The sequence below is a fragment of the Passer montanus genome, unplaced genomic scaffold, assembly GCF_014805655.1.
Source record: "Passer montanus isolate IOZ18808 unplaced genomic scaffold, ASM1480565v1 scaffold33, whole genome shotgun sequence".
NCBI lineage: Eukaryota > Metazoa > Chordata > Aves > Passeriformes > Passeridae > Passer > Passer montanus.
This window is the reverse complement of record NW_024368041.1, coordinates 5,451,839-5,479,163: the sequence shown is the minus strand read 5'-3', so window position 1 is coordinate 5,479,163 and position 27,325 is coordinate 5,451,839. Positions and strand designations below refer to the sequence as shown.

Below are 27,325 nucleotides of genomic sequence, written 5' to 3'. Positions count from 1 at the left end.
ATATCAGGATGACCCAAGTTCTTCTCTGCTTAAAGATGTCACAAAATAGGGTGTATTTCACCTGATGAAAACTTGGAAGTATGAGAAATGGGAAGAGTACGCCAGACTAAAGTCAGATCCCAAACACTGAGGGGATTTCCCAACAAAAAGAGGGTGAGCCCCCAAAAGTTACACTGAGATGGTTCAGTTCTTTGGCTGAAATCTGGATTTTGAGTTCACTTTACTTTCATTTTTTTTAGTAGTTCGTGTGTGTTTAACAGCACTAAATATTTAGAGATACACATTTTATGTCAGAGATGTCTTATATGTATAATGCTTATCATCACAGGTGAAAATTTGCAACAAAAATGATCAGAAGAGAATTTATAATTTATTTGAATGACAGGAAATTCATGTTAAGCCAACCCTGACTGTGAAGTTTTAACATATCCATCATCTGATCAGCTGTAGAGGAAAGAGCCCAGTACACCAACAGTATTCTGTTACCAGACATTAATTGTTGCCAGCAAAATAGTAGAGAAGTGACACTAGAGACAGTATTGGAGCAAAACATTAGAAAAATGCAAATAATTTACTTACTGTCTTCAGGTTTTCCTTCACTGGGAAAAATTCCTTTTGCCTTTCAAAAGAAAAACATGATCATGATGGACAAACTCCTCATTATGAGTGTAATACCGAAAAGGAATCATTCAGCAGTATATCTACTTTTACAACACTGCTCATCTGTGAGAATTTTGGGCATGCTGGGTGACTCACCTTTTGCATTTTGAGCACAGAAGCATAGTATTTTGACCACCAGTCAATAACATTTTCAGCTGATTCATCTGCAATGGCTCTTTTTCTCCTCTTTGTTGACCGTCGAATGGATTTTTTAATGTCCTACCAAATGATGACAAAAGCACTAGAACTGGTTAAAACTAATCACCTGACTCATGACATTAAGCATTAACAGCTGTATACACAGAAAATTTCAGCTTCTAAGAGTGTAAATAAAATGCAATATGAATTCCCATCTCTGTCCTTTATTCCAAGACACTTCATTGTGATCATCATATTTTAAAGCCATCTCTGTATTTTCTACTGACTATGCCATGACTTTAAACATTGGAGACATTGCCACAGGAGCAACCCAGACAACAGGCAAATAATGATAATAAATAGATAATAAATAAACAGACAATAAATAGATAATAAATAAACAGATAATGAATGATGATATTTCAAGGGATGCAAACATCCAGATACAAATTGGCTTTTCCCACTTGAATTTGCAAGAATTTAAAGAATTTATCAGTGGAAGTAATGAAATTCTGTGGGGTCAAAGCTGCATTGTTATTTACTTCTGAGGGTCAGTAAGATAGTGTGGGTGTAAACATCAATACCCAAAATCTCTAAACCTGGGACCAACAGGTTACCACTTCTTAAGGAAGGGCTGAAGTCTGCAAGACTGCAGGAGGGAGTTAGCTGGTAGTTTCAGCTGTACCCACCTTCTGTTTCTTCTGTTTCCCTGGCTCAGGGGCAGAGTGCTCTGGCTCAGTGGCAGGAAGTGCTGTGAGGGATGGCTCTGGCTCTACCACTGTCCATTTACCCTGCTCCACCTCAGCATAGATGTCATCAGCTAAAAATGCTTCTTCTTGGGATAGCTCAGCAGGCTGGGATGATTCAGGGGAAGCTGAAATTGAAACTTTGCAAGTTAGGTAAGATTTTGCAGAAATACTGTCCTTGCATTTGATGATCATCAAATAATAATGCGATTAAGGGTTTGATCCTATGCTCAACACAATAAAGCACACTTCTAAGTGTAAACCTCTAAGAAGGTCCTTTATCCTTTTATTTGGGGTCAGAATTGAACACTTACCTTCCTCAGTTTCTGCAATGTATACTCTGTTAGGTGCAGCTTGAAGACCTAATGGGGTTTTACATAGGAATTGCTTAAGACAGTTGATGGTATGTGTTCCAACAAGAGTACTCCTCCCAAAGGCTCTCCAGTCAACCACACAGATGCTTAATGGTGGATGCAAGAGTTCATTTTCAGGCAGCTCCTGGTGCAGGGGACAGACAGCAGCATTGCTGAGAGAATTGCTAGAGCATGTAGGACACGTATAGAATATTTCTCATGCACAGAAATAGGGCTTCTGCTCTTCCCTCCTTCCCTCCCTCCTTTCTCCTCCTTAGCAATTAATATATTCATAATGCAAAATGCATTCAGCATAGGCAATAAGATTTTGGGTTTCTGCAAAATCTAGAGAAAGCTCTGTTCTTTAAAGTACAGAGTAGACTGTACAGACCATGCTGCTGGGATGAATCCCATGCTCTCATATTGAAGCATCTCTTTTTAGAACAAAGTAGGAGAATCAGGAGTGTTCAGGGGGATAAAATGCAGTGTTGGAAGTTGTGAGTCCTAATTCCACTGCTGCTTTGTTTAAGGCTATATGCCCTATCTGCCTCAGTTTGCCCAACAACAAGATGTGGACCCTGTGTGGTTACATGCTTATAGAAGGAACTACCAAGAGGAAAACAGCTCTTAGGACAGTACAATAGGAGCTAAAAATACTGTAGGAACTGTACTTCAGTACCCATGTTATAGTTTTGATATGCTTTTCTCAATAGCAGATTGAACAGACAGTTTAATTCTGCTGGTGACTGATTCTGAAAGTGCAGCTCTCATAACCCAACCAACAGGTGGTACAATACTTTGCAGTTCATAAAAGCAGGTGTGACAATGTAAGAAGGTCCTGAGCTCGAAAGAAATGATCAGTCCCCTTAATAGCCCAGTAACACACAAACGAAAGTTGTAAGAATGGAAAGAAACAAAGGAAATTGAACACTACCCAGCAAAACTGGAAAGGAGGAGGAAAAATACTAAATATATTTCTGTTAGCTACCCACATGTTCCAACCTATCAGTGAAAATCTGATTACAACACATTTTCTTATCTACTTGGGACTTAACATGAAAAACATAATCTTCTTTTATCATATGATTGTAGCAGAAGTCTTTTAAAGCTTTTCAAAACAGTAGCTTTTGCACAAGAACTGACATCCCTTACTATTTAATCAAGACAGAACAAATTATTTGACAAGAAAGGAAGATAATGGGTAATTAACACCTTGTCTGACTAGAGAAGAGACAGGCAAGGAGCAGCATGCTGTACACACCACTTCAAACCAGTCTGCAAGGCCAGTGAAATTGGGATTTTTCTTGTAGCTCTGTATGACAGAGGATTTGACTCCTTTCCCTGCACACTCGATGAGAACCTGAGGCCGATCTACGGAGAGGAGCTGGACCTTCTTCAGCTCTCGAACCCCCCAGAACAGGACCTGTGGTGTGTGGAGAGAAACAGAGAGAAACTGTGAGCCTGCAAAAACCCTGGCCTGGCATGGGCAAATGGGCTGATGAGGTGTGTGAAGGCTGCAGAATGAACAACCCTGGCCTGGCATGGGCAAATGGGCTGATGAGGAGGTGTGTGAAGGCTGCAGAATGAACGGCAGGGAACAGTGAGGCTGGGCAGCATCAGGCACTGCAATGATAGGAAAAGCTGCCACTTTTCCCAGCTTTCTAATATAAGGCTACTTTGGACAAATTTTACAAGAGAGAAGGACAGGGAAGGTGTAGACATTTGTCAGGCAGAAGGCACCATTTGGCTGAGGTCAGGGACCCATAAAAACCTGTGAGACAAATAGCTGGTGCCAAACTTGAGCTCAGTGATGCCATTTGCAAGGGGAAGCTCTCCGTCTCCTGTGGACACTTCCTTGGCTGCACAGAGTGTGGATCCACCAGCAATGCTCTGCCACAGGAGAAGTACCAGCAGGTCAGGATTGAAACACAGCTCCACTGTTCCCTCAGTGGAAGCACAGCCTTGCATGACCTCATATGCTATTTCCATGTGAATCATATTGATCAAGATTGTCAAATCATCAGTTACTGGTGCAGCTCAGCAAGAGAATAAAAGGAGATGAGGTTAGGAAAGGGAAATAGTCAAAGTATCTCACCTCCACTCTGTATTTGCTTAAAACAGGCCGTATGTTAGCTGGGACTGGGTAAATCTGGCCAATATCTGGTGGATCCAGTGGGGGAAGTCTGTCTGGATCTGACTCAGGAATCTGAAAAATGAAGCAGTTTTAACTCAGGCTGGTTTTTGGATGAATAAAACCAATATTGGAAATATCTGTTGATAATGGCACATAGAACACTCCAATTCAATCAATTTTATAAGACAAGCTGCAGAGCAGAACAGTTGTGCTGTGAAAGGAATGTGGCTTGAAATGCCCTCTCAAGTTGTGATGCTAAAACACATGGCAGAAAAAGTATTCAAGGGATTTGGTTTATGTGTCTTTCTGAAAAAAAAAAAAGGTCCTTTTTCCTAGTAGGACATAGTTTGCCCTAAAGACATGCACGTAGTGAAGCATGGTAATTCTACTTACTAAAAAAGGAAAGAATGGCAATTCTATTTAACAAAAATCCTGAGCAAAACTGCTTAGAAGACTTCCACAGGAAGATTCTAGATGTGATTCTAGTTAAAAAGAGCTAGAACAGACAGTGCCCATCAGCAAAAACACACATTTGCTGGAGAGACAATATTCTCCACCTGCTATGGAATAGTGTTTCTGCATTACTGCATGCTCTCATCACCTGAGAACTTCCAAACCACCTCTCCAACATTAGGGCTGAGTCTTCTCTGTGCAGCCAATAAACTCTTGTGGCACTTCTGTTCTTTGTGTGTGATTGCACATGAACCTGCCCCATGTTCAGGAGCATATTTGATGTACATGACTGCCGTGTTCCTGCTGGGTGGGAGGAGAGCACACTCCAGTGCAGCTCTGAGGCGTGACCATCTCTGCCTCTTGCTGTGCTCCAAGCTTTGGAGCACCTTCTGTGACAAAGCTCATTGGCTTCATATCCCAACACCTTCCTTATTTTTAAGTGTGTATTTATGACCTTCTGATTCCATAACAGGACAGATCTGAAGCCTGGCCTGATTTAGAAAATTCCTACATAAAACAATGGAAGCCAGCACATGATGATGATGATGATGATTCCTGTCAGAAGCTCAGGCTGTGGCAGAAGGGAACAACCTAGAGGCAGAGCTCTTCTCACCTTTCACTTGAAGCATGGTACCTAAGGAGTACTGAGTAGGCAGCTTCTGGAAAAAGAAGCACAACTTCTGGAGTGCAGCAGTGTTCCTAAGCTAACTTGTCACTACTGAGAGGTGAAGCAGGTGAGATACAGCTCTCAAAGGGTCTGTGAAGTTGAACTCTTCTGCTTCATTTAACCAGGCCATCTGTCTGTGTACAGCTGTGTGGGAGTCTAATTACTATAAGGGAGAAAGGATGTGTTCCTTGGTACCTTGTAAGTGGAGGAAGAGATGGGTGGAACACGTAATATCTAGAACAGCACCTGCAGCAGAGGTAAGTATTCACATAATTACCAGCAATAACTCACATAATTAGCAGCAATAATTCACGTGCACATGTCATCTACATTTTATCAGTAAAAATCCAAAGCAATTAATTTAATAATTGCACAGAAGAAGAGGTGAAAAATTATCTACTGCTCAAATAACAGTAGAGTGAAATACCTGCATGAAGGTTTACAAAGAGACTTTGCTTTTTTGATTAAAAAAATGAATAAACCCTGAGCTCATTCTGAGCAAAACCAGGACTCTCAGTATCCATTAGTCTGTATTTTTTCAGTGTACTCTTTCTCTGAATGCCAGGATGCTTAATTGTAAGATTAATTTTTATCCCTTCAGCAAGACACAACATTCATTTTGAAAGGAGAAAGGAGCATTAACTTCTTCACAACACTCTTCAGCTGAACCAAGCAGTACCTGCAGATCAGAGTTATGGAGAATGGTATGTCATAGGAAAAGTTATGGGGTCAGAATGAGAATGAATCAGGGATGAGAGAGTTTTTTCTTTCCTTCCTCAACCAGAGCACCATCAGGCATCTCCTGATGTTGGAAAAAACCAGCAGCGTATCAGCTCTTGGAATGCTTTGAGGCCAGGCAGTTTCATTTCAAGAAAAGAAATGAGATCTTGAAATCAGAGAACAAAGTATAACAAACGCTATGGAAAGGAGATTGAATAAAATAAAATGCAATTAAAATAAATAAAGGAAATTTGGAAAAGTAGTGAACACAACAAAAGAATTGGGATAAAAGGAGGTGCACTGAAAAGAACCAAAAGAGGCCAAATCATACTCACTGGAATCCTGAAATGAGGGAACAAAGTGAAACAAAGAGAGAAGAGAAGAAATTGGTAAAATGAAATGCTTGGGGGGAAAAAAAAAACCACAAAAAAGAAGAAAAAAAAAAAGAGAGAGAGAAAATTATGAAACAAAGTGCAAAGTGCAGGAAAATGGACCAAACCTTGCCAAATGGGTACTCACTGAAATGGCAAGATTTCATTTTCTTTCATGAAATGAAGTTGCCAACTTTCTAGAGAAATCTTAGGAATATATTTGAATATATCCCCTAAATGGTGTTGCTTCTTTATCCCAAAAGATAGTAAAAGAAAATATAATATATAACTTTTTTGTTCACCACGAAGTGGAATCTCAGAAAGGTTCTCTTGCACCTCTATAATTCCTTAGACTTAAATCACTGAAAATGTGGGACTAAGACTGGACCCAGCCACACTCAAGCTCCTCTCTGAGAAGGAATTTTAAAAGCAAGAGGATCTTTGTGCACCTTGTTCTTTATCCCAAAAGATAGTAAAAGAAAATATAATATATAACTTTTTTGTTCACCACAAAGTGGAATCTCAGAAAGGTTCTCTCACACCTCTATACTTCCTTAGACTTAAATCACTGAAAATGTGGGACTAAGACTGGACCCAGCCACGCTCAAGCTCCTCTCTGATAAGGAGTTTTAAAAGCAAGAGGATCTTTCTGCACCTTGTGACTCAACAGGAGGGCTTCTGTAATGAACTTTGTCTGAAGCTCTCACTCTCCCCTGTGATGCCACCATAAGGAGGAAAGATTCCATGTGGTGTTATATTTCTGGCTTACACCAAAGACATAAATAGCTATCATGATTAGAAGCTTGTTTTATCCATAAAACATGTTATGACATTCCAAATTTTTTCCCATTTCAAATTTCAGAATAAATTTTCGTAGGTTTTCAGCAGATGGAAGTTACCCATAACTGGTGGCTCTACAAATTTCAGTAAAATTGCCTAGAATGCCAGCATGATAGATCCCAGTACTGCATCTGCCAGGATGAAATTTTCCTTTTGTCTTGCAGCTGGAAACCCTGTAATGTTTCTTTTGATGTAGCCTCCCTTATCCAATCCTTATTATTCACCATTTCATTTTCCTAAGAGTGAAAGCAGTATTGGGAGCTTCAAGGCTGGTAGTCAGCGCCATGTGCTACTCCAAACAGCAGGTCATTGCAATTGCAGTGGGATCTTCACAGTTTCTCAGAGTTTAGGGCAGAGCAAGTGACAGGCAAAGGAGGCTTACAGCCTGTGAAGGGCTGGCAGTCGTGTGTGTGGGCAGTGGCCCCTGACAAGATGGAAGGGGTAACAGGATTTGCGTGGGGACTACGAGGCCCAATGGCTCATAGTTCCTATTAATTCAAGATGGTCATGGATCTTGATGCCATGACAGCTTTTGTGAGCCCCAAGGTGTAAAACTGTAATTGTTCTTTTGTCTTGCAGCTGGAAACCATGTAATGTTTCTTTTGATGTAGTAGGGGTATCTAAAAACTCAGCCTCCCTTATCCAATCCTTATTATTCACCATTTCATTTTCCTAAGAATGAAAGCAGTATTAGGAGCTTCAAGGCTGGTAGTCAGGGCCATGTGCTACTGCAAACAGCAGGTCATTGCAATGGCAGTGGGATTTTCACAGTTTCACAGAATTTAGGGCAGAGCAAGTGACAGGCAAACTATTTACAGCAGTGTTCAAGGGACCTGGGGGCAAGATGCTTCTGATTTCTGTAACCTGGTCTTGGGAGCGAGATTCACTCGGGGAAAATAAAAGGCCACATCTTTGCAAGGCCATGTAGTGAATCTCAGGGCTGTTCACAGATGTTAAACTGCAAACCACAGAATCACTGAGCTCTATTCAGCAAGGTGAACCATTTAAAGCCTATCCAGTGACTCAGCTTTGCTTTCATGCTTGCAGTAGGATGTAAAAGCCCAGGTTTTTAGTGAGAAGAGTTCTGAGTTTACCACTGCATCATCATCATAGAGCTCGATGACAACCTCCGGTGGAAACTGGGCAATCTCCTCTTTGTCACCATGGAGCACAACGTTGTTGAAAAGCAGTGTCTGGTTCCAGGTGGGGGACAGTGTCTGAGGAATGATCTAATGGAAGAGAGGAATTGTTTAATGAGCTGTTTGGTTGAGTACCCTTCATAGGACATGCTCCTCTGCTGGTGACCTCCTTTTCCACAGCCTGAGCAATGCCATGTCTGGGACACCACGTTTTTCAGCAGCTCCTCCCAGCCAGGAGAATATAAATCTTTTGCTGTGAGGCTCGTACGTTCACACTCTCCATTTGCCTCACAAATCCCTAAAAGCATATCAATACTTGACAACCAGTCTGTGTAGACAAACTTCAGTATTAAAGTTAGAGGAAAGCTGGTTGGTTTAGGAAAGCAGGCACGTGCCAAGTGTTATTAAAATAAAGCTTTTGCCCTAACTGAGGCCAGTTTTCACTTCTTCAGGGCACATTTTTTAAATCTTATTTTTCGTTCTGTGTAATGACACTTAACACTTTATGAAAAAGAAAGAAGATATTTTGATTAATCACTCTTAGGAAATCAGAAGTTTTTAATTTGTTGTAATTTGAATTAGGCAGATGCTTATAGCATTTCATCAGAGAGAATGTTTCAACTGTCTAGGCAGAAAATGTATTTAACAAAGATAACAGTTAAAGAAGAAAATCGTGCCAACTGCAAAATTACTCATAACCTGCTATCGTTCTTTTGAATGGAAATAAGGTTCTTTACCATTTATTGGCTCTTAGCTGAAACTCTTATGAAAACACGCAAGTTATCAGCTGCAATATTTTATTCAGGCAGTGAATAAACTTCTGTGCTCTGTGCCTATAAACACCTATTTTTCTGGACCAAATTATACTTTCCAGAATCTGGTGGATGTAGACACTAATTTAATTGGATTCATTCACCATCTTCTATTAGAAGTTAAAATCACATTACAGGAAAAAAAACAATTAATAACCCTGAGGCAAAAGTAGCCCAAGCAGACATTTACTATTTAGAGAAAGGTCTTTATTTTTGCTCCCTTTGGCACATGCAACAGAACTTGCTTTGTAACAGAATAAAATGTCAGAGGAATATTAGAATTAATTAAATTAAAACGGTCTGCTGTGAAGTTTAAGGGGCGGATTGGATGGGAGGGTTAAATATTTTTTCTGAAGCAAGACTGTATTTGGTGTGAAGCAAGACCGCATTTGGCTCAGCAAATTCTGTTTGTGGCATGACTGTCATAATTCCTGATCAATTTAAACTCCAGGGTAGTTGTAAAGGGCTCAGGACCTTTGAAAGTAAGTCTCCATGTTCTGTGAGGAACCATCCTCCTGCTCACTTGCCCAGGCTGTAGTTCAATCCTTCCTGCTGAAACTCTGTAGAAGTTTCCACATCTCTCTAGAGGCCCCACAGGAGCCCATTTGATCCCTGGAGTTTCCTGAGGGAGATGGGAAACCATTCCCTGCTGGGCATATTTTAGCAGCCTTTAAGTCTCCCACCTCTCTGTTTTCAGCTCATTTCCATTTTAAGGCTCTACCAGTGTGCTTTTGCCACATTCCATGGCAAAGGGTTGTCCTGGCTCACGGAAAGGTCCTCACTCTGCTCAGTGACTGAATGCACAGGTTAGAGGAAAAGAGAATGAGGGTTCATCCTTATACCCACATTTATACCTAGCAATGACAACAGTCCAAATTCAAAACACAGAAATAAAGATGTGAAGAAAGGTACACTTGCTAAAATTCCCAGTGGTCCCAGAGAATCTGATATCTGAGCTAAAATAAACTAGTACTGCTGCACCTCTTATTAGAGTAGTGGGTAACATGCAAACTTTTGCCTGCTTACAGTGAACTTTCAGGGTCTGCTCTTTTAACAGCAAGCATCTAACTTTTCCTGCTAGGTACCTCCTTGCAAAACCAAGATTTTCTCTGTTTCATACCTTATTTGTTACAGAAGACAAAAAAAAAGCCAACAAAACAAAACGAAAATAAAAAAAAAATACCCAAAAAACCTCCAACAACAACAACAAAAAAAGAGTTTTCAGTCACCAAAAGAGGCTCGGGGATTTACCTTTGTGGTCTGGCAGCGTGATGTGAAAGTAACCTTTGCAAAAGGATCAGAAAGTCCAGTGCTGTCAGCGGCAATGAGCCCCCTGGCCTGATACATGTGGGCCCTCAGCTGGAAGAGGTGCAGGGCTGCATCAGGGCAGAGAAAACAGCAACATCAGCTCCGTGGAAACAGAGCAGCACTTGTGCAGGAGGGGAAGAGTCATCAGCTGCTCTCCAAGCAGGATCTGACAAGGGGAGCTGTTGCTAGTGCTGTCTCACTAAAGAAGCACCTGAGACACTCAGAAGTTGTGCAGCACATCTGAATTCATTTAAAATCAGTTATGTAGGTCTCTACTGCAGGGCTATTAAGTGCCAATTTTTATTGGCCAATTTTTAATGTCTGCCATCACTCTTATCTACTAGGTGTTCTATGCATCATCAGGAGAGCTGAGGGATGCTCCCTCTACAAGGAGACAGATTCATGGGATGGGGAGCATAAATTGCAATACAAGTTCCTTCTTTCCCTGACATCTACAAAGTGTCAGTGGCAGAATGACGACTTGGCAATGAAGCCAGCCTTTTCTGATGAAGAAACAAATCCATTATAATCTTAATACTGTTACTTTATACAAGGGTTGTGCCACACTGAACTAGATCTTTTGGGGCCATTTCCCTTAATTGTTAATAGGGAGAAGAAAGAGTGCCTTACTTTTATACAGCAGGCAAGCAGATGAGGGCAGTGCACTGTGCCCTGAGTTGGTGTTAGATGGTAGTTCAATCTCATATCCTACAGGCAAATTCTCCATGGCACTGTGGGCATAGCTGCTAGGTCCAAGCCATAGGTAGATGTCCACCTTTGCTTGCACAGTCCAGCCCAGAGGGCGCTTGCCTGGGAGCTGAAGAAAAAATCCAATGTAACCAACAAGCTCAAGAGAGCCTTGAGGGCTCAGGAGGGCTGGGTGTTGAGTCTTACCAAGCCAGAGTCAAATAAAGCATTCTCTGAGCTGATATACTGATAAATGGCATTTCTTCACAGTGAGTGGCCTCAAAACTCATTTATCACAAGAAACTTCTGGATTCTTAGGGAAGGAATCAGTAGTTTGCCCAACTAACAGTCTATGTAAATTGCATACTGCCTAACATGCACAGGTTTGTACAGATTATCTTACAGCTGCACACATATAAGTGCTATTTTATCCCCTTCTTTGTCCAGACTTCAGCCCACTTTCCATTCCATGCAGTTTTGCTGGTATCCAGTAGTTAGTTCCATGTATTACTAAAAATATTATGCTATTGGACAGGTCAGAAAACAAAATGTTACTAGTCTTGACCTTTTTCTTACTTCCCACTTCATTTATATCTGCTAAGTTCAGAGTTTAGGTATTGTCTGTCCCTAAGGTAATTCTTGATACTGAAGGGCCTGGATAGTTAATTGCAGAATATTTTATTTCATGCAGGCAAATAGTACTTTGCTTAGCAAGTACCTTGGCAAGTATCTCTGGGTCTTAGATGTTTTTATCTGCTCTTTAGCTCTGTTTTATGGGAGCATTCTCAGAAGTCCAAGGTGAAAACCCACTAAAAACTCGTTATGTTGTCTGGAGTATTTGGGTTTTTCGTGATGGACACAGAAACAATTACATTGCACAATATTCCACTCTAGGTACTACTGGTCACACTGCCTCTGTAGGCTTATACCCACTAGGGCTTTCCTTTATCACGAATATTCCCATAACAGTATTTTGGACATATAATCTGCAAACTTCAGCATGTTTTAAATAGAAAGTATAAATAATTCCTGTATTACGCTGAATACCTAGGTTTCCTCACTGAGTTGCTGAGTGCTGCTCTCTCACCAGTCTCCTCACAGGCTTTCATGTGCTCCATTTGGATATTTTTGTCAGCAAAGAGGCTGTACCTTTTCTATATGTTTATGTATACAGCCATTGATGAACAATGTTCTATACTTGCCATAACAAGTAGTGAGGAAATTAATTACTCATACATCAAAAGCCTGGCAATGATAGAGTGATTAAAAAATTACAAGCATAAATGTAGGAAGCAAATATTAATAAATGGTGGATACAAATATTTTTACATTACAAAGATTAATCTGTAAAATACTATCACTGGAAGAAATCTGAATACCAAATGCTCCGCAGGCATTACTTGTGTTTGCAGTGTGCCACAGACTTACTTTCAGGAAATGAGTTTTAATCTTCCCACAGTCCTTGCCTCTCTGCTCTTTTGCTGGGGAGTAGAGTATGGTTTTTGCTGGGACTCTTGCATATGCAACTCTTTTGTTGTTGCTGATCATCCAGATGAACACGTCAGGCACTGTATTCTGTGGCTGTTAAATGAGGCATATTGAACTAAAACTGAATTCTTTCTATGAGCCACCACCATCATATTTTTGTTGAAACACTATTACTAAGAGTAAGAGCTGATGCCCTCATGGCTCCTGTGGAATGGCAGATATGCCTCTGAATTAAATGAGGCTGTCACTTCATGCTCTGCAGTCCATACCTCAATTTCTAATTACAGCTGAAGGTAAAGAGCTTTATAGAGTGATTCAGGATTACTTCATAAGTAATTTAAGGAGAAACTAAAATTAAGAATCTGAGTATGGCTCTGTCCCAGCAAATAACTTAACCACAGACCATGGAAGGAACTACCATGGAAATACCACCAATTTCATCTATACCAGCAAACTAAAAAGGATCCGGACCAAGCTCAAACACTGGCATATAATCATCTTTTCTGCTTATGACAATGCTCAGTGAGACTGCCTTGCCCTCTCCCAGATAATGTTCCCCAAACAAACCTCCAGTGTGGTTTGAAAAAGACCAGCCAAGGGGCTGTTCCCTGAAGGAACTGTAAGCAGGGTCACTCTGTTTTAGGAAGGAAGAGAATTTTTTTGTAGGATGCAAACCATGCCACTGTGCCACTTGCTCTCTGTGCCAGGGAATAGCCATGGCCCTCTTTGGTTTGCTAGCACAGGCAGCTCTCAGAGGCACAGCTTTCCAGTGGCTGGACTTTTGCCCAAACAAATATATAAAATTTTCTGTTATTCTCAGGCTAAATGATATAGGCATCCCAAGCTCATATCAGTACAAATCCATTCAGGTGTCCATACAAGTGGTGACACTTCATATCAGAAAGCTGGCTGCTTCAAGCCACCAGGTATGGGATGACCTTATTAAAAATATATGTATCTGTGGTGCATCTTCTCCATACCACACAGCCCAATATTTTCTACCCTGGTTTGATAACAGCTGAATTTAATTTAATGCTAAAGAGAATAAGGTCCAGATATCTGAAGGAGAACTCTTTGGATAACCAAGTCAGAAGTTATAATTCACATGAGATTATGAAAATCAATTTTTTCTGAATTCTCTGTGGCTTACCTCATCAACCAAGAATCGGATTTTATCTATAAAGCTCTGAGTCTCACGAATCATTTCATCCACTGACATCTTCTTTTTCTGCTGCTGAATGATTCCCTTAGCATCACTGGACATTGCTTCCTGCAGTGAGGAAAGACAATATATACTTTTCATCTGTTATCAAGTAGTCTGAAGTGGAAGAGAAACAGTCTTTGATTCAAGTTGAAAAGAGAAGATGGGAGACACTTTGTTCAATGTTTCTTTGTCACAACAGAAACAAATCAACTTTTTGGAACTGGACAATATAAAAACTGAATGTCCCCCATTTTGTCTTTGTATGCTGCATGTATGGAAGTCCCAAAAAACATGTGATTGTCACCTGGAATTACTGGACCTTGATCCAGACAAAAGGCTCAATCTTTTGTGCTACAAAAGTAACACTACAAGTAACAAACAGTAAAAAAAGGTAATAAATATTCCGATGACCTCCGCCCAGTTTGGTTTCTTCTCACTGGTTCCCTGGAGGAGATTACTAGGTCCAGTAAGGTCCTCCTCCTAAGGTCCTTACAAAGGCTAGACTTCACTAGTCTTGAAATTCAGCACCACCACAGTAGTGAGACACCTGACAGCAGTGTAAATTTGGTGCTTTTCCCCTCAACTCAGCATCATTCCATTTAAGATGCATGGACAGGAAAAATAATCTCATTATTATAATGCCTTATTGGTATTTAAAAACAACATCTTCATTTTAGTGTATCTGACGACTTTATTAAGCACAGTGGGATTTATTGAAATAAATGCTCATGGATACTATATTCATATGTATTACAAAGTATTCCCATATGATGCAATCAAATAGAAAATAAAATAGGAAAAACAACCCCAAAAAACAGTGTGCATTTAGGAATCATCATTGCATCAATGCTTACAGGAAAAGAACAGCACGTACCAGCTCTTGCTTGAACAGCATGAGCCTCTTTTTGTCCAAAGCAGTGCAGTTCAACCCTTTGGGCTTCTTTTCAGCAATGACCATGAATGCCCTAGGACACAGGAATAACAGGGGTTTTAAATCTGTTGGTTTTTTTAATGTGAGAATACTAATGTGCTAAAATACATTGGAATGTTCTGTGTCTGCTGCAGCACATGAACCAGAAGACAAAGGTGCTGAAAATCTCTAAAACATTATGTACCTATAAGATTAAAGGCAAAAAGTCCAAAACCTCTGCACCACACTTCCCAGAAATGGATTAATAGTATCTAGAAATAAGGGTTTATATCTCTTTTGAGCCCAGTTGTGTAATTTGATACAGAGTCCACTGGATCTATACCAATATGTGGCATCCTTTTTTTTATATTAACTGTGGTTGGTTTTTTTTACAGTGTATCTATCACACACTTTATTAAATCCTACTTATCACCTATACAATGTATTCTTAGGGTTCTGAAAGCCAAAACAATATGACAATGATTGGCAGTCATCTATTGTCAATACTGAATATGGAAAATAGCAATAAATATTTTCTCTGTCTAAATAGAAACTGCAATTTGGGAAGGTCTTTGCTTTTACAGCAAAATAAATAAAATATATAGCTCAGTAAGTTTACTGTATTTTTTTAAAATTATCATCACTTTAGTTGTCTAGCCTTTAATTTGTAGCCAATATTAAATTTAATTTTCTGCATGCATCTAGTAAAGGTTATTACCTGCTTTGATTGATAAAACCATTTAGGGTCTTCTTCATTTTCTCCTCAGCTGCAGTCTCTGAAACCTTGATCAAGTCCTTTACTTGCTCTAATGATTCTTCCTATGAAAAACGCATGAGAAAGCCATTATGCACAGGAGGGCACTTTGTCATTCTGTTGGTGTTACAGTGCCATTTATGACTAGCAAGAATGAGGGAGGTGATTTTGTGGCCTGACAGAAAGAACCTTTGATATATCACTATACTTGAAGTGCACTATACTTGAAGAGAAAAGACTCCAGCAGCATGATATATTTTGACCTTTTCCCAGTCTTCCCAATTACTTGTCCAAGCTATTACTGCTTGGAGCAACTTTGTGTTCTTAGTTCTTTGAGGAAGATCAATAATTTGGAAACATTATCCACTAGGTAGGAGAAAAAAAATAGTTCTTTCTTCTTGGTTATGTTTCTAATCCTGCTGCTTAACTTTAGCAAGTTGCTGGACTTAGCATCTTAAAATTCAGTGGTCACTTGAATCCATATGTGAGGTCCATCACAAAACCTACTGTTATCCATGGGGAATGGAGTCTGTTGTTGAAAGCTAAAATAAATATCTGGATTTTCAGTAAGGCCTGTGGGTGTTGGGGTGCACTGACAAACATTATCTCTCCACATTCGTATATTCAGATGTTTAATATTCAGATACCTGAGTTTAAAATGTTTGGTTGTAAGTAATTTTCTTCTCCTGATACAACCTTGCATAAGTATGACTTCGGTGCTGTTCCTCGTGAGATATATATAGATAAATGAGGGATGAACCAGACTCTTAATCCGAGAGCCCCACATTAAAATATTCAACATTAGGAGTCACTTAAAAAAACCCCAACAAACAACAAAACCTACTTTCTTGAGACTGTTGATAGTCAACTTTAAACAAAGGTAGAATGAAACCATCATTATGGGAAAACACAGTGACTGGGACATCAGAGTGACTGCCCATGAGATGACATGCCATTCTGTCTCTGTCAATGTTTTAGGAAAACTAAGAGCAAATATTGTCCTTTTAGGAGTGCCCAGTATAAGGAGTGCCTTATATAAATATAAGGCAAGAAGACATTAGAGGATGAGCCATAGGAGACAAAATTACTCTGAATCTCATAATTTAATTATTTGAATATTTTTCAAAGAATAAAACATTGTTGAGGAAAGAAAGCAGACCTAAGGCCAAAAATAATTGTTGTGGTCAGGAATACTTGAGCAGCTCTAATAGTTCAAAGCAATTTGGGGGAAATAAAAAGGAAAGGGTTTATATCAACTGCTTTCTCACAAAATGAACAACATGAAATGCAGCTGGGGGAAATTTTGAAGGTCTGATTTGGGAAGTGTGGCCTCTCACTGCTATAGTTGGCTGAATACACGAGTCTGGGAGGATGGTTGTCACCTACCAGGTGATCTGCCATTTTCTCAAGAGTGTTGGAAGAGTACAGCCGAAATGTCTGGTTGCCCCAGTAGCTCTTTATGCAGATACATGGCTTCCTCTCATCATATGGCAGGTACTGGTAGTTCCTGTGGAAACAAGGTAGGGAGCAGATCATGAAGGTGACAGAGCAGGTCAAAGGGACACAGAGCAAAGAAAAGTTGTTTGGTGCTCTCACATCATAGAAACTGTAGGCACAATAGGATGTGTTCTCATGTGCTAGCAAGTAAACCCTGGGAAGGGCAAACGCAAACATCAATTATGCTACTAGTTAGATCCTTGAAGAGAAACAATTTGATGTCAGTGGATCTCATTTCAGTGCTTTCCAGGGTGGGAGAAAAGCCAAACAAAAAGGCATGCAGGGAAGCTCTGAAATACTATTAATGGTGAAAAAAGGAACAAAGATTAATATCTGATCACATCTTCAAAAGCAATGGTTCCACGCATTGCACAGTGGGAGAGCCATGGCAGTCTCAACACCACACTCCTTTAACAAGATGATCTTTTTCAGAGTTTGTGGAGACTGACATTCCCTGTCAGAAACTGATCTGCAAGGCCTGCTTAGTAAAAGCAATACCAAGCTCATAATAACTCAGTGATAAAATGCATCCACTGCTCTCTCTTCTCACACTTTTGATCTTAAGTCCAAGGTGTCATATTGACTCTTGTATCTCTGCTTTCTTTGTGTGTTCAGCTGCATGAGTGATTTGCACTGAAAAAAATGAGCAGGAGGCCAGCATACCCAGAGTCTCTGAGACCTCCACAAAGCTGATGTTTTGATTAGATCTGCAGTAGGTACCATGCCAAGTCCATGTACCTGATAAGCGCATTGTCCTTCTTTATATAAATACTAGAGCCTTATGAAACTTCATTGCTCAGCCACACTGGATTTAGAGGTCTCCTCATTTTCCATACCAATGGTGGGACAGTGGAGAACTTTTTAATGTGTATGAACATTTGCAAACCACTTCATGTTCCTCTGGCCATGGTTCTAATGGCCTCAGATCGTCTCTGTGATTTCAGATAGAACTGGCCACGTGTTAGATCACCAATCCAAGACCATGGAAACCAAATCACTTTTTGCTCTTGAGTGTCATATCAATGACTCCAAACTTCCACACATCCCAAAGAGGTTTATGTGTGATTTTTTTTCCATTTAAAAAGATAAGTGTCTTCCCTATAAGGTCATTTTACTGCGCTATGTGATATCAATATTGAATTTTCCACTTACTTTCTCCTCAATAACCTACAACAAGGTGAGGATTACCCATTGAATTTTGTGCACAGCAGAACTACACAGGCCTTGGGTGTCATTAATTCTGGTGCTTTCAGAGAAGAGAAAATCAATTCAACCATCTCTCAGGGCCTGAACTTCTTAACCTGAAATTCATAGAGCTTATGAATTTTCATTGGATTTACTAAGAAGAGTATATATAGCTGTGAAAAAATTCACATGTAAAACTGAAAATTCATGTATATTATTCTCATTATTACAATTTTGAGGAATTGCTTTTTCAGGTTTAGCTTATCCTTAGTTTAAGTTTTGACATAAGTGTGGAAAACTCCTGGGAGTTTCATGGTGTCTGCTTTAGAAGTCTTATTGCTCTGTCTGTTCCTTTAGTTAGTTAGTGGTTTTAATCTCCAAAATATACTCTTCTTTTTGTTTTCCATTGTTCATTTATGAATCTGAAATGCAGTTTATCTAAAGTACTGGATATCCCATTAAGTGCTTATTAATACTAAAAATATCCAGTGGTGAGACCACCAAGACATCATTATGAGAAGACTGAAAAACTCATTAATTGATATCTGTGGCTGACCAAACTGTTTTAAATACCACAGGAGGAAATAAAAGATGCAGCATTCTACATAAATTTGAGGAAATGGGATCTTTAATGAGAGAAAACTTTATTAATACTGGAGCAAGTCAAGAAGCAAATAGCTGATTTGAAGAGTGATTCATTCTGTTACAATGGTTCTTTAAATCTAAATTCTTGTTAAGGGAAAATGAAAAAATCCCAGCTTCTCTCAGGGAAGATAATAACCCTCTGCATGCACCCAAATTTGCAGTTCTATCACGCACTGATAGAAAGTGCTTTTCTCCTCTCTTTTTTTACTTGTTGCAAAACCAGAATTTTTTACCATGATATTTTTATTCTCGTTTTCTTTCACTAACTCCTATTTTATCTAAGTGAGCCATTGGTTGCAGAAAAGAATGAAAGTGCTTTTTAAATTTAGACACATCCAGAAACCAAACAGATCCAGGTCAATATTTTCCTCCCGTCCTTATATCTGTAGGCTGCTTGGCCTTCTAAAGGAAGAAGTGCCATCTAGTCTTGGCAGTCACCAGTATTGGGGATTGTTCTACCTACCAAAGCAACAAAGAAAGTATTTCTTTTTATTATTTTATTTCTTTTATTCACTTTTCAAATGAATTAAACCTTTACAATTCTGTTTATAAACAAGGTTATTTAGAAGAACTGTTCTGCATGTTTTCATCCATTGCTTTAGAAGTCTTATTTTCTTTTCTCAAAGCCTATTTCCTCCTACCTCAGTTATTACATGCTATTTAAGTCTGTATCTGTAATTATTAGCTCTAGAAAGTGTTCTGGGAAGGTGACTTTGCCTTGACCAGATTTCAATGTTTCACATGTGACATTGTGCTTCTGGAGCTGGACACTGGCTGGGTGTTACTTGTGATCACGGTGTGGGACCCTAAACCAGGGATGGCACTGAAGAAGTTGCATTTTGCTGTAGCTTTCCAATGTACAGCTGATGTAACACACAACACTTTCAGAAAGGATTCAAGAGCCCATGAGGCCAGGATTAGATGCATATAAAATAGCTCAGAGCCTGTTCACTTCAGTGAAGACAAAAAAATTTACTGTTGTGAAAGATGCAGTTGAGGACCTGAAAGCCTCCATTTCACACAAATTTTTTAATGCTGCCTGGGTTCATCCATGAGTCCCACAGGATAATAAAATAAGAACCAGAGTCCTACATGATGAGGTTTTGAAACACAGATCCTCACCTGTTCCCCCCTGTGATCAGGGGTTTCTCAGGGGGTGTGGTAGATACCAGGGGTATTCCAAGGTCCTGAGAAATGTCATCTTCACCCTCATGCAGAAGGCTTTCTTCTGCTTCTCCATTATGGGTCTTCTTTTTCCCTCCAGCTCCTGCTGACACTCCATCAGTACTACTTCCAAAGTTACCTAGAGACCCAGGGTTACAGAAGTTGGTAAACATGAATGAGATTTTAAAAAGAGAAAATGGCCAGTCATAGCTGTGGAAAATCTTTGTCCCCTCTGGTTCATTCTGTTTTGACCACACCACAGTTTATAAAGGTTGTGACAGGTTATGTTTGTCTCTGGAATGTCAGGCTCTAGAACAGTGCTTCCTTGCCTGTCCCATGTGACATATACCTAGCATATCACATTGCTTGTGATGTGAGTCTCTGATTGCTGGCACCCAGGACCTTCAGCTTGTGGTAAAGAAATATAGAAACCAAAACAATACTGCTGTTGATATTTCTATACTCAGGAGCCCTGATATGGGATTAATTCACACAGAAAATATCTTCTTCATAACATATGGAGGATCATTTCAAAGTTTGATCTCAAAAGTGATAAACTCTTTTTCAGACAAGTAAATTTTGCACATTAGGGTTGCAGAGTTAGTAATAACAATGCTTTGAGACCTCAGCTTCAAGCCTAATGCCAGACAGCTCTGCTAATGATACAATCATCTTCCCTAAAAGGATTTTGCCTTAAAGGGCAATTATCAGCTCTGGGAAAGAGGTACATCCATCAAACTGATAATTACAGATTTTAAAAGAGACAGACAGAAAACATTCCCTGCAGGAAAAGAATGTGCTGAATCACCCCATATGACATCCTGATCTGGTTTTTGGTTCAGCCTTTCGTGTAAATAATGACAATTGGCCAAGTTTGGGTCCAAATTTCAGCTACACAGATGGCTAAGAGATGTTCAGGTCCAGAATTCAGGGCCAGATTCATCTTTAGTATTAATTCTGACAAGAATCACTATAATTCCTTGCCCAATGATTTAAATGAGTTTCTTGTCATTCTCAGCTCAGCTTCTTGCTAAGCTTCAGCAGGAGTCAGCATCACTCATTGATTCCCCTGTTTTTCACAGCATCTCTCCCTGCACACATAGCCCCCCTTTAGCTGAGCACAATCATGGACATGAGCACAACGCCTGGAAGTGCCACTGTGCACGAGGACCCTTGGTGGGTCTGGTGTGGAGAGAATCAAATCCCTGCAAGGGAAATGAGACCAATTCAAGCTTCACTCTTAAGAGAAAGTTCTTCTGCTTTGAAAATGTTCATGAAAATATCTTCATTTCCCCTTTGTCTGCTTCAAGGGATAATTTTGCTCCACAATGAGGAGCTCATGGAGTATGGTCCTGCTTTCCCCTGAAAGAGGAAAGGACTTACCAGGAGGATGTTAGAACAAGGTGGTGCCTACAACTTGAGTCTTGGCAGTAGCTCACCCCCTGCCACACTCACGGACCCACAGGTAACTCACTGGGGTTGGCCAAGACAATGGATGGGGATCATCCCCCACAAAGGGCTCCCTCACAGCCAGGAACTTATCAAAATGGACATCACAGAATGAACTGTGCCTGAAGTCAATTATCTGAGTTTGATATCCCAAGTGATTAAAAGGGTTAATGCTGGTAAGTTGCTGTATATATTGGGGGAGAGGATTTGCATTAAGACAGGGCATTTGAGGAGTGAGACAGATAGGCATCAGTATGTTCAGCTTGACTTTCATCCAGAGAAATTATAATCAGGGTTAACTCAAATAGAAGCTCTACTCTGAAGCTGATTCCTGAGCCCTGAGACACATCAGTCAGTAACACCTATCATTCCCTTGCTCCTGAGGCTGCCTCTCTCCTTTGGATAAGACTTGTAACACACTCACCAACAGAAACTTCAAAGGTTATTGGCCTGTCCCCAAACTTCCTATCAATCATTGTGGTTTCAAAAAATGTCCCAAAGAGAAGGAATTCTTCAATTTTTTCTTCATAGATCTGTTGGAAGAAGGAGGAAAATGTTGGCATTTATTTTATCTTCTACTATTTTTACAGCATAAAGAAGTGCAGCGGTCTTTTGTTGAGTTTTAAGGCTCTGTTGGGCTCTGTTTACACCTATTGGAGACTCAGCATCTGCTTGTCCCTGGCACAGACTCTCAGTCAAGGAGGGCCAGCTAACATTTCTGATGCTCTTGGATCATTAACAAAAAAAGGTTTTAACCCCAAGCCAAGACTAAGTTCAAAGGAGATATATTTCATGGTTTGAGTTCTCCCGAAACCCCAACTGTTGTGCTTTTCCTGTCCAAATCTTTCTCATTTCACAACACCTGCAAACTGAGGCCCATTAGGCAAGGTCAGCCCTAATTCTTCTGCAATGTGAGGGAGGCAATGAATAAAACATCAGCTCTACATGAATATTTGTTTCCCTGACTTCTGCAAAGTAGGAACAGTTTTTGACACAGCCCATGATCTTTTCATTTTGAAAAACCTGTGTTATACACAGCAAAATATCATAGGTCTTCAGTGAAAGGATTAGCAACATCATATATCAAAGTCAGCAGCTCAGATTGCAGCTCCAGAGTAACTTTAGCTTTTTATACTTGTCCAGATGAAACCCTAATAAAGCCAAGGCTCAGAGACTATGACACATGCATCTATCTCCCATTATAAAGAAAACAAATTTTAATATCTTCTTGCTGTCAGAATAGGTCAATAAAGTTGTGCTGTGGGTATGGAGAATTTGCCGCTGTTGTCTCAGAGGCTCTATGAGACATTTTTTGCATTATTGGTAATGTCTCCAGTTCCTTCTTTTCCTTTCAAAGAGTGGTAATACAATTACTGTCTACTGGAGCACAAACTATTGCTGAATGTCAAAACTAAAAGAATATCAAGCATTACTGTATCATGCTATTCCTTTTATGTATTCTTTATTTGAAACTGAGAAACAGCAGCTGGAAATGAATTCTTATTATTACTATTAATTTTTATTGGTGGGTGTTACAGCAGGGTTTATTTCCCTGCTGTATTTTTATTTAGCCAGGCCTAAGAATAGTGTCTGAGCTACTCATAATAATGGATTTCTTGCATATAAAGGAAAATTTATATGAAAATAAGTGTCTTTAATGTCATCTCTATTAGTCTTCAGAGAAGAACTGAGACACAGAGGTAATTTACAACTATGTGAGTAAATAAAACAACAGCAGAGCACAAGTTCACCCAACTGGCTAGCAATTACCAATGCTCACACACTCATTGACCCACCCCAGCCAGCCCTCAGGCCAGAAATGCCAAGGTCAAGGAAGGGCACTTCTCAAGGCTAGGCCTCAAAAGCAAAGAACAATTGCTCCTCTTCTAGTTACTTGTAGAGATGGAGTGGAAAGACCAAGAATCAGAGCTAATAAAGGACAAAAATATCTTAAGAAGTGAGCTGGAACTCCCACTACAAAAGACAGAATTTTGATCAATGACATAGAATCACAGAATCATCAAGACTGAAAAAGACCTCCGAGATCATTAAGTCCAAATTTGACTGAATGTGCCCATTAAACTATGTCACAAAACACCACATCTATTCATTTTTTGAACATTTCCTGTAATGGTGACTCCACCACTTCCCTGGGAAACCTGTTCCAAAGCTTAACCACTTTCTCAGTGAACACATTTTTCCTGATATTCAACCTGAACCTCCCCTGGTACAACTCATGGCCATTTCTCCTTGTCCTATTTCTAGTTGACTGGGAGAGGAGGCCAACCCCCCACCCCTCTCACCACAATCTTCTGTCAGGTAGTTGTAGTAGATATAGTGAATTAGGAGGAAAATTGGTTATGAGAATATTTTTTCCTATTTATTGTGTAAAAATAAATAAGCTTGCATACACAGTAATTGCTGCTGCTCCCAGAGAGTGATGTGGTGGAGCTGAGAATTAAAGCTCAAACATTGGCTCAGCTCCAAAGCTCACACACCCTGCCACAACTGCCCAACCTTCTCAAAGCACCACAGTGCAGATTTTCCCATGATGTAATCCTATACAACAGCTGGAATTAGGCAAACAACATCAGTTAACACTGGTTGAAACTGAGCACATGATTTTCAGCTCTTCATCTAAAGGGATTATCAACCTAACACTAGCACCACACTGGCAATGCAGTAGTAAAGGAAGAGACTAAATCAGGCTAGAATGTATCTGTCTCTCTGCATTTGCACAGATTTTATGTCAAAGATTCTCTATTGACTTTGATTACAACTCCAGATTTTCTTGAATGAATGCAGGAATCAGGCTTTGTAATTCCCAGCTGTCCACACAGGTTCTCTGTCCATTAGCAGATACTATGGCAGATAAGTTTCTAGTAGGAACTTGTGGATGCAGCTAGTGCAAAAAGATTTATATGACAGGAGACTAAATTTTATGAACACCAAATCCTACTTGAGAGGTTTTTGAGTTACAGGTACATATTAATATTCCATTTGTGATATATTATTGTGGGGAGGTCCCAGGACTGTGAAAGCATGGAGAAAATGTAGGGAGCACAAACAGCAGTATTATATGGCCTGACCCCAAATACACACACCAGTGCCATGCTTGGAGGTTGAGAGATACATGACAACCAATCTCTTCATAGCATACTGACCTCTAAAGGTACATCAAATGGCTCAACTTCCACTTCAGTTGAGTTCATCTTGTCTGAAGGAGAAGCTGACTTTCGGTCCTCTCCTGCTTTGTCAGTTTTGTCTTTTCCTTTGAGTGCTTTATCTTTAGATGACAATTTTATATCCTTGATAATGCTTGAAAACTTCGACTCACGAGCTCCTCCTGAAAGTATCTCCACAGCAATCTCAAGGAAGAGACGTCCTCTGAAGGAGACCCCTTCTCCAAAACCTTCATTAAGCTCCTGGTGGTCATCAATGAGGCTGTGGTTCCTGGGTGAGCCATAGAGATTGATCCAGGCAGGCCCAAAGGTAGGCAAAAACCCTGGAGATAAAGTACCTTTTGTGGCTTTTCTGTTGGGTATTCGTGTGTTCTCCTCATTGTCTGCTCCAAGAAATCTTGCCTCTAATGCCCCAAAAGCCAAACCTGGACCCATTTCTGGGCAGTGGGGAATTACTTCACAGAGAGCACTGCTTTGCAGGGCAATTCTTAGACACCAAGGGACCTCTGCCAATACCCAAACAACTCTGCTGGGTTGGAACTCTTTCTCAGAAGACGATGGGCAGGAGGACTATTGCATCTCTTGAAAAAAGAGCTTGCTGCTGCAGACTAAAGACTGGGACATGATGGGAGAGGATAGAGGCTTTCTCCTGTAAGTCAAACTGTTTCAACTCTGTGTCACTCAATTTATATAAATTTTTCTTTTATTTTCTGATTAAGGACTGAGATACACATTTGAATTGGCAGGTTTAAGGAGTTACTGTGCCTTCACTGAGCTGTGATAACTGACCATGTTCCACATACAGGTCACACAAGATAAATAAGACTATACAGGTAGCTCAAACATCAGTGAAAAGACTACAGATAGAGAGTCTCCCCTCAAACAGAGCATAACACACTAGTCCATGGTGCCTCCCTGGGCTGTGATAGCACCCATCTGAGCCTTACCTAAACACTTTGCTTCCAGTGGGTAGATCCAAAACACAAGCCTGCCCTGCCTTTGATTTTTAGTGATTTTCAGTTTGTGGCTTTATTGCTTAATAGAAACTCACATGAACTATAAACTTACATCTGTCATTCCCAGTGGATTAGACTATTGCCACAGCCACACAGATGGTAACAAATTATGCAGTAGCCCTTTAACGAGAACAACAATGTCAGACCCTCCATGCATGAACACAATGAAATATAATGTGAAATTAAGCAACAGAAGGTGTCTCAGAACCAACTCTTGAACTCTTGACAACCCTAAATTAGGATTAGCCAGAGAAATAAATGTGAAATTAAGCAACAGAAGGTGTCTCAGAACGAACTCTTGAACTCTTGACAAGATTAGCCAGTGGCAAGATCCCATGCAAGTAGGTTTTACCTTAAGGTTATATCCTGGAACAGACATTTTCCCCTTTACCTTTGTCACCATCTTGTTCATTTGATATTTTCTTCAAATCAATGAAGTGGGTGGCTAAGGCCACATCGTTCATGCTGCCTTCATCCCAGACCTGGATTTTGACTCTTCGACAGAGCGGAGGGAACATTTCTTTGAAGATAATCTGCTCATGCCACACAGGATCTGCACAGTTCTTTTGCACTGTTGTCCGGCCCTGAAATTAAAGTCCAGTGAATTTAATTCCAGAGGGACTGAACTCTGGAGAGTGGCAATGAGTACAGCAGAAATTGCACTTAGCAGCACCTCTCTGGCCATTTTTAAAGCACAAATATGCTATCTTGAAAGTACTTTGGCCTTTCTATTAGCTTCTTCATTTTGCACTCCATATCTAATAAAAGACCACAGTATGGCTAAAGAATTCACACATGCACATAGCAGAGCCTGGAATAAAATCTAATACTTCAGGGCCCTTGTCCACAAAATGCATCTGTAAAGCCAGACTTTGGCATTTCTGCTACAAACTGCACACCTTCAAATGTGTTTTGAAATATCTGAGTAGTGGTGATGCAGCATAGTTTTTCTCATAAAAGACTGAATTCATTACAGATTCCAGGCTGTGTGTACCAATGGGATTACCTTAAATGAGGCAATTTATCTAGCATCAAATATGATTATTGTGGTTCATGTTCTGGGCAAATGCCTGTGTGGAAGAGGGGTAGGTCCTGGAGCTATTCCTCCAAACAAGAGATGGCAGGACTGTGTCACAGTCTGTACAGTCACTGGCTGTGGCTGTTTTCACATTAAGTAAAAGAACTGAGTCAGAAAACCCACCAAACCTCTCTACAAAACCATATTTTGCACACCAGTGTGCAAACTCACATCAGTGACCCATTTTTGTCTTCTTCAGCCCTCTATTGAACCTGAAGGTGTTCCATGCATTTGCCTGTTTTAAACCACAGTAGTACTTTGCAATTTGCATTCATGGCTGAACATGCAATCAGCACCAAGAGCCTCATTCCCATGCCTGAAACATCTAAAAAGGACTATCTGGAGCTGTCCATAAGGCTTCCTTGCATACAGAAAGCATTGCTGGCTTAAAATAGTTTCCATTTTGATCCTTTCTTTATTTACGCTGATAATCAAGACAGGCTCTCTGACACAGGGTTTCATGGTGTGCCCCAGGAGAAGCAGGCCTTGCACCTCCTCTGCATTCCTCTTCCACCAGAGTCAGAAGCTTCTCTAAGCAGTAATCTGTCACAGCATGTTTGATGCTGAAGTTGCCCTAGGAGCAATGAAGCCAGGCAACACTGCCAGCCTGCTAAAATGCTTACTCTACACAGGAAAGCTGAGAGGGTCCTGAATTTCAGCTGAGTAATTCAGAAATCAATACATAGCCCTAAAACCCTGATTGAACCACACTCACTGATTTCAGC

At 40.2% G+C, this 27,325-nt stretch overlaps 1 protein-coding gene across 1 annotated transcript in view; it reads right to left on the bottom strand.

Annotated features, from left to right (window-relative positions):
- Positions 1–27,325, bottom strand: part of FER1L6 (fer-1 like family member 6) — a 68,180-nt gene that overhangs the window by 20,907 nt on the left and 19,948 nt on the right. The window contains exons 10-27 of the mRNA XM_039715407.1: positions 25,914–26,106; positions 24,489–24,829; positions 21,749–21,857; positions 19,834–20,014; positions 16,771–16,891; positions 15,349–15,449; positions 14,595–14,685; positions 13,667–13,786; positions 12,457–12,609; positions 10,972–11,158; positions 10,285–10,409; positions 8,177–8,311; positions 3,993–4,103; positions 3,159–3,320; positions 1,859–2,042; positions 1,488–1,672; positions 757–879; positions 580–619 (exon numbers count right to left, since the gene is read on the bottom strand). Coding sequence (XP_039571341.1) covers positions 580–619; positions 757–879; positions 1,488–1,672; positions 1,859–2,042; positions 3,159–3,320; positions 3,993–4,103; positions 8,177–8,311; positions 10,285–10,409; positions 10,972–11,158; positions 12,457–12,609; positions 13,667–13,786; positions 14,595–14,685; positions 15,349–15,449; positions 16,771–16,891; positions 19,834–20,014; positions 21,749–21,857; positions 24,489–24,829; positions 25,914–26,106 — 2,662 coding nt within the window. The remainder of the gene's footprint in view (positions 1–579; positions 620–756; positions 880–1,487; positions 1,673–1,858; positions 2,043–3,158; positions 3,321–3,992; positions 4,104–8,176; positions 8,312–10,284; positions 10,410–10,971; positions 11,159–12,456; positions 12,610–13,666; positions 13,787–14,594; positions 14,686–15,348; positions 15,450–16,770; positions 16,892–19,833; positions 20,015–21,748; positions 21,858–24,488; positions 24,830–25,913; positions 26,107–27,325) is intronic.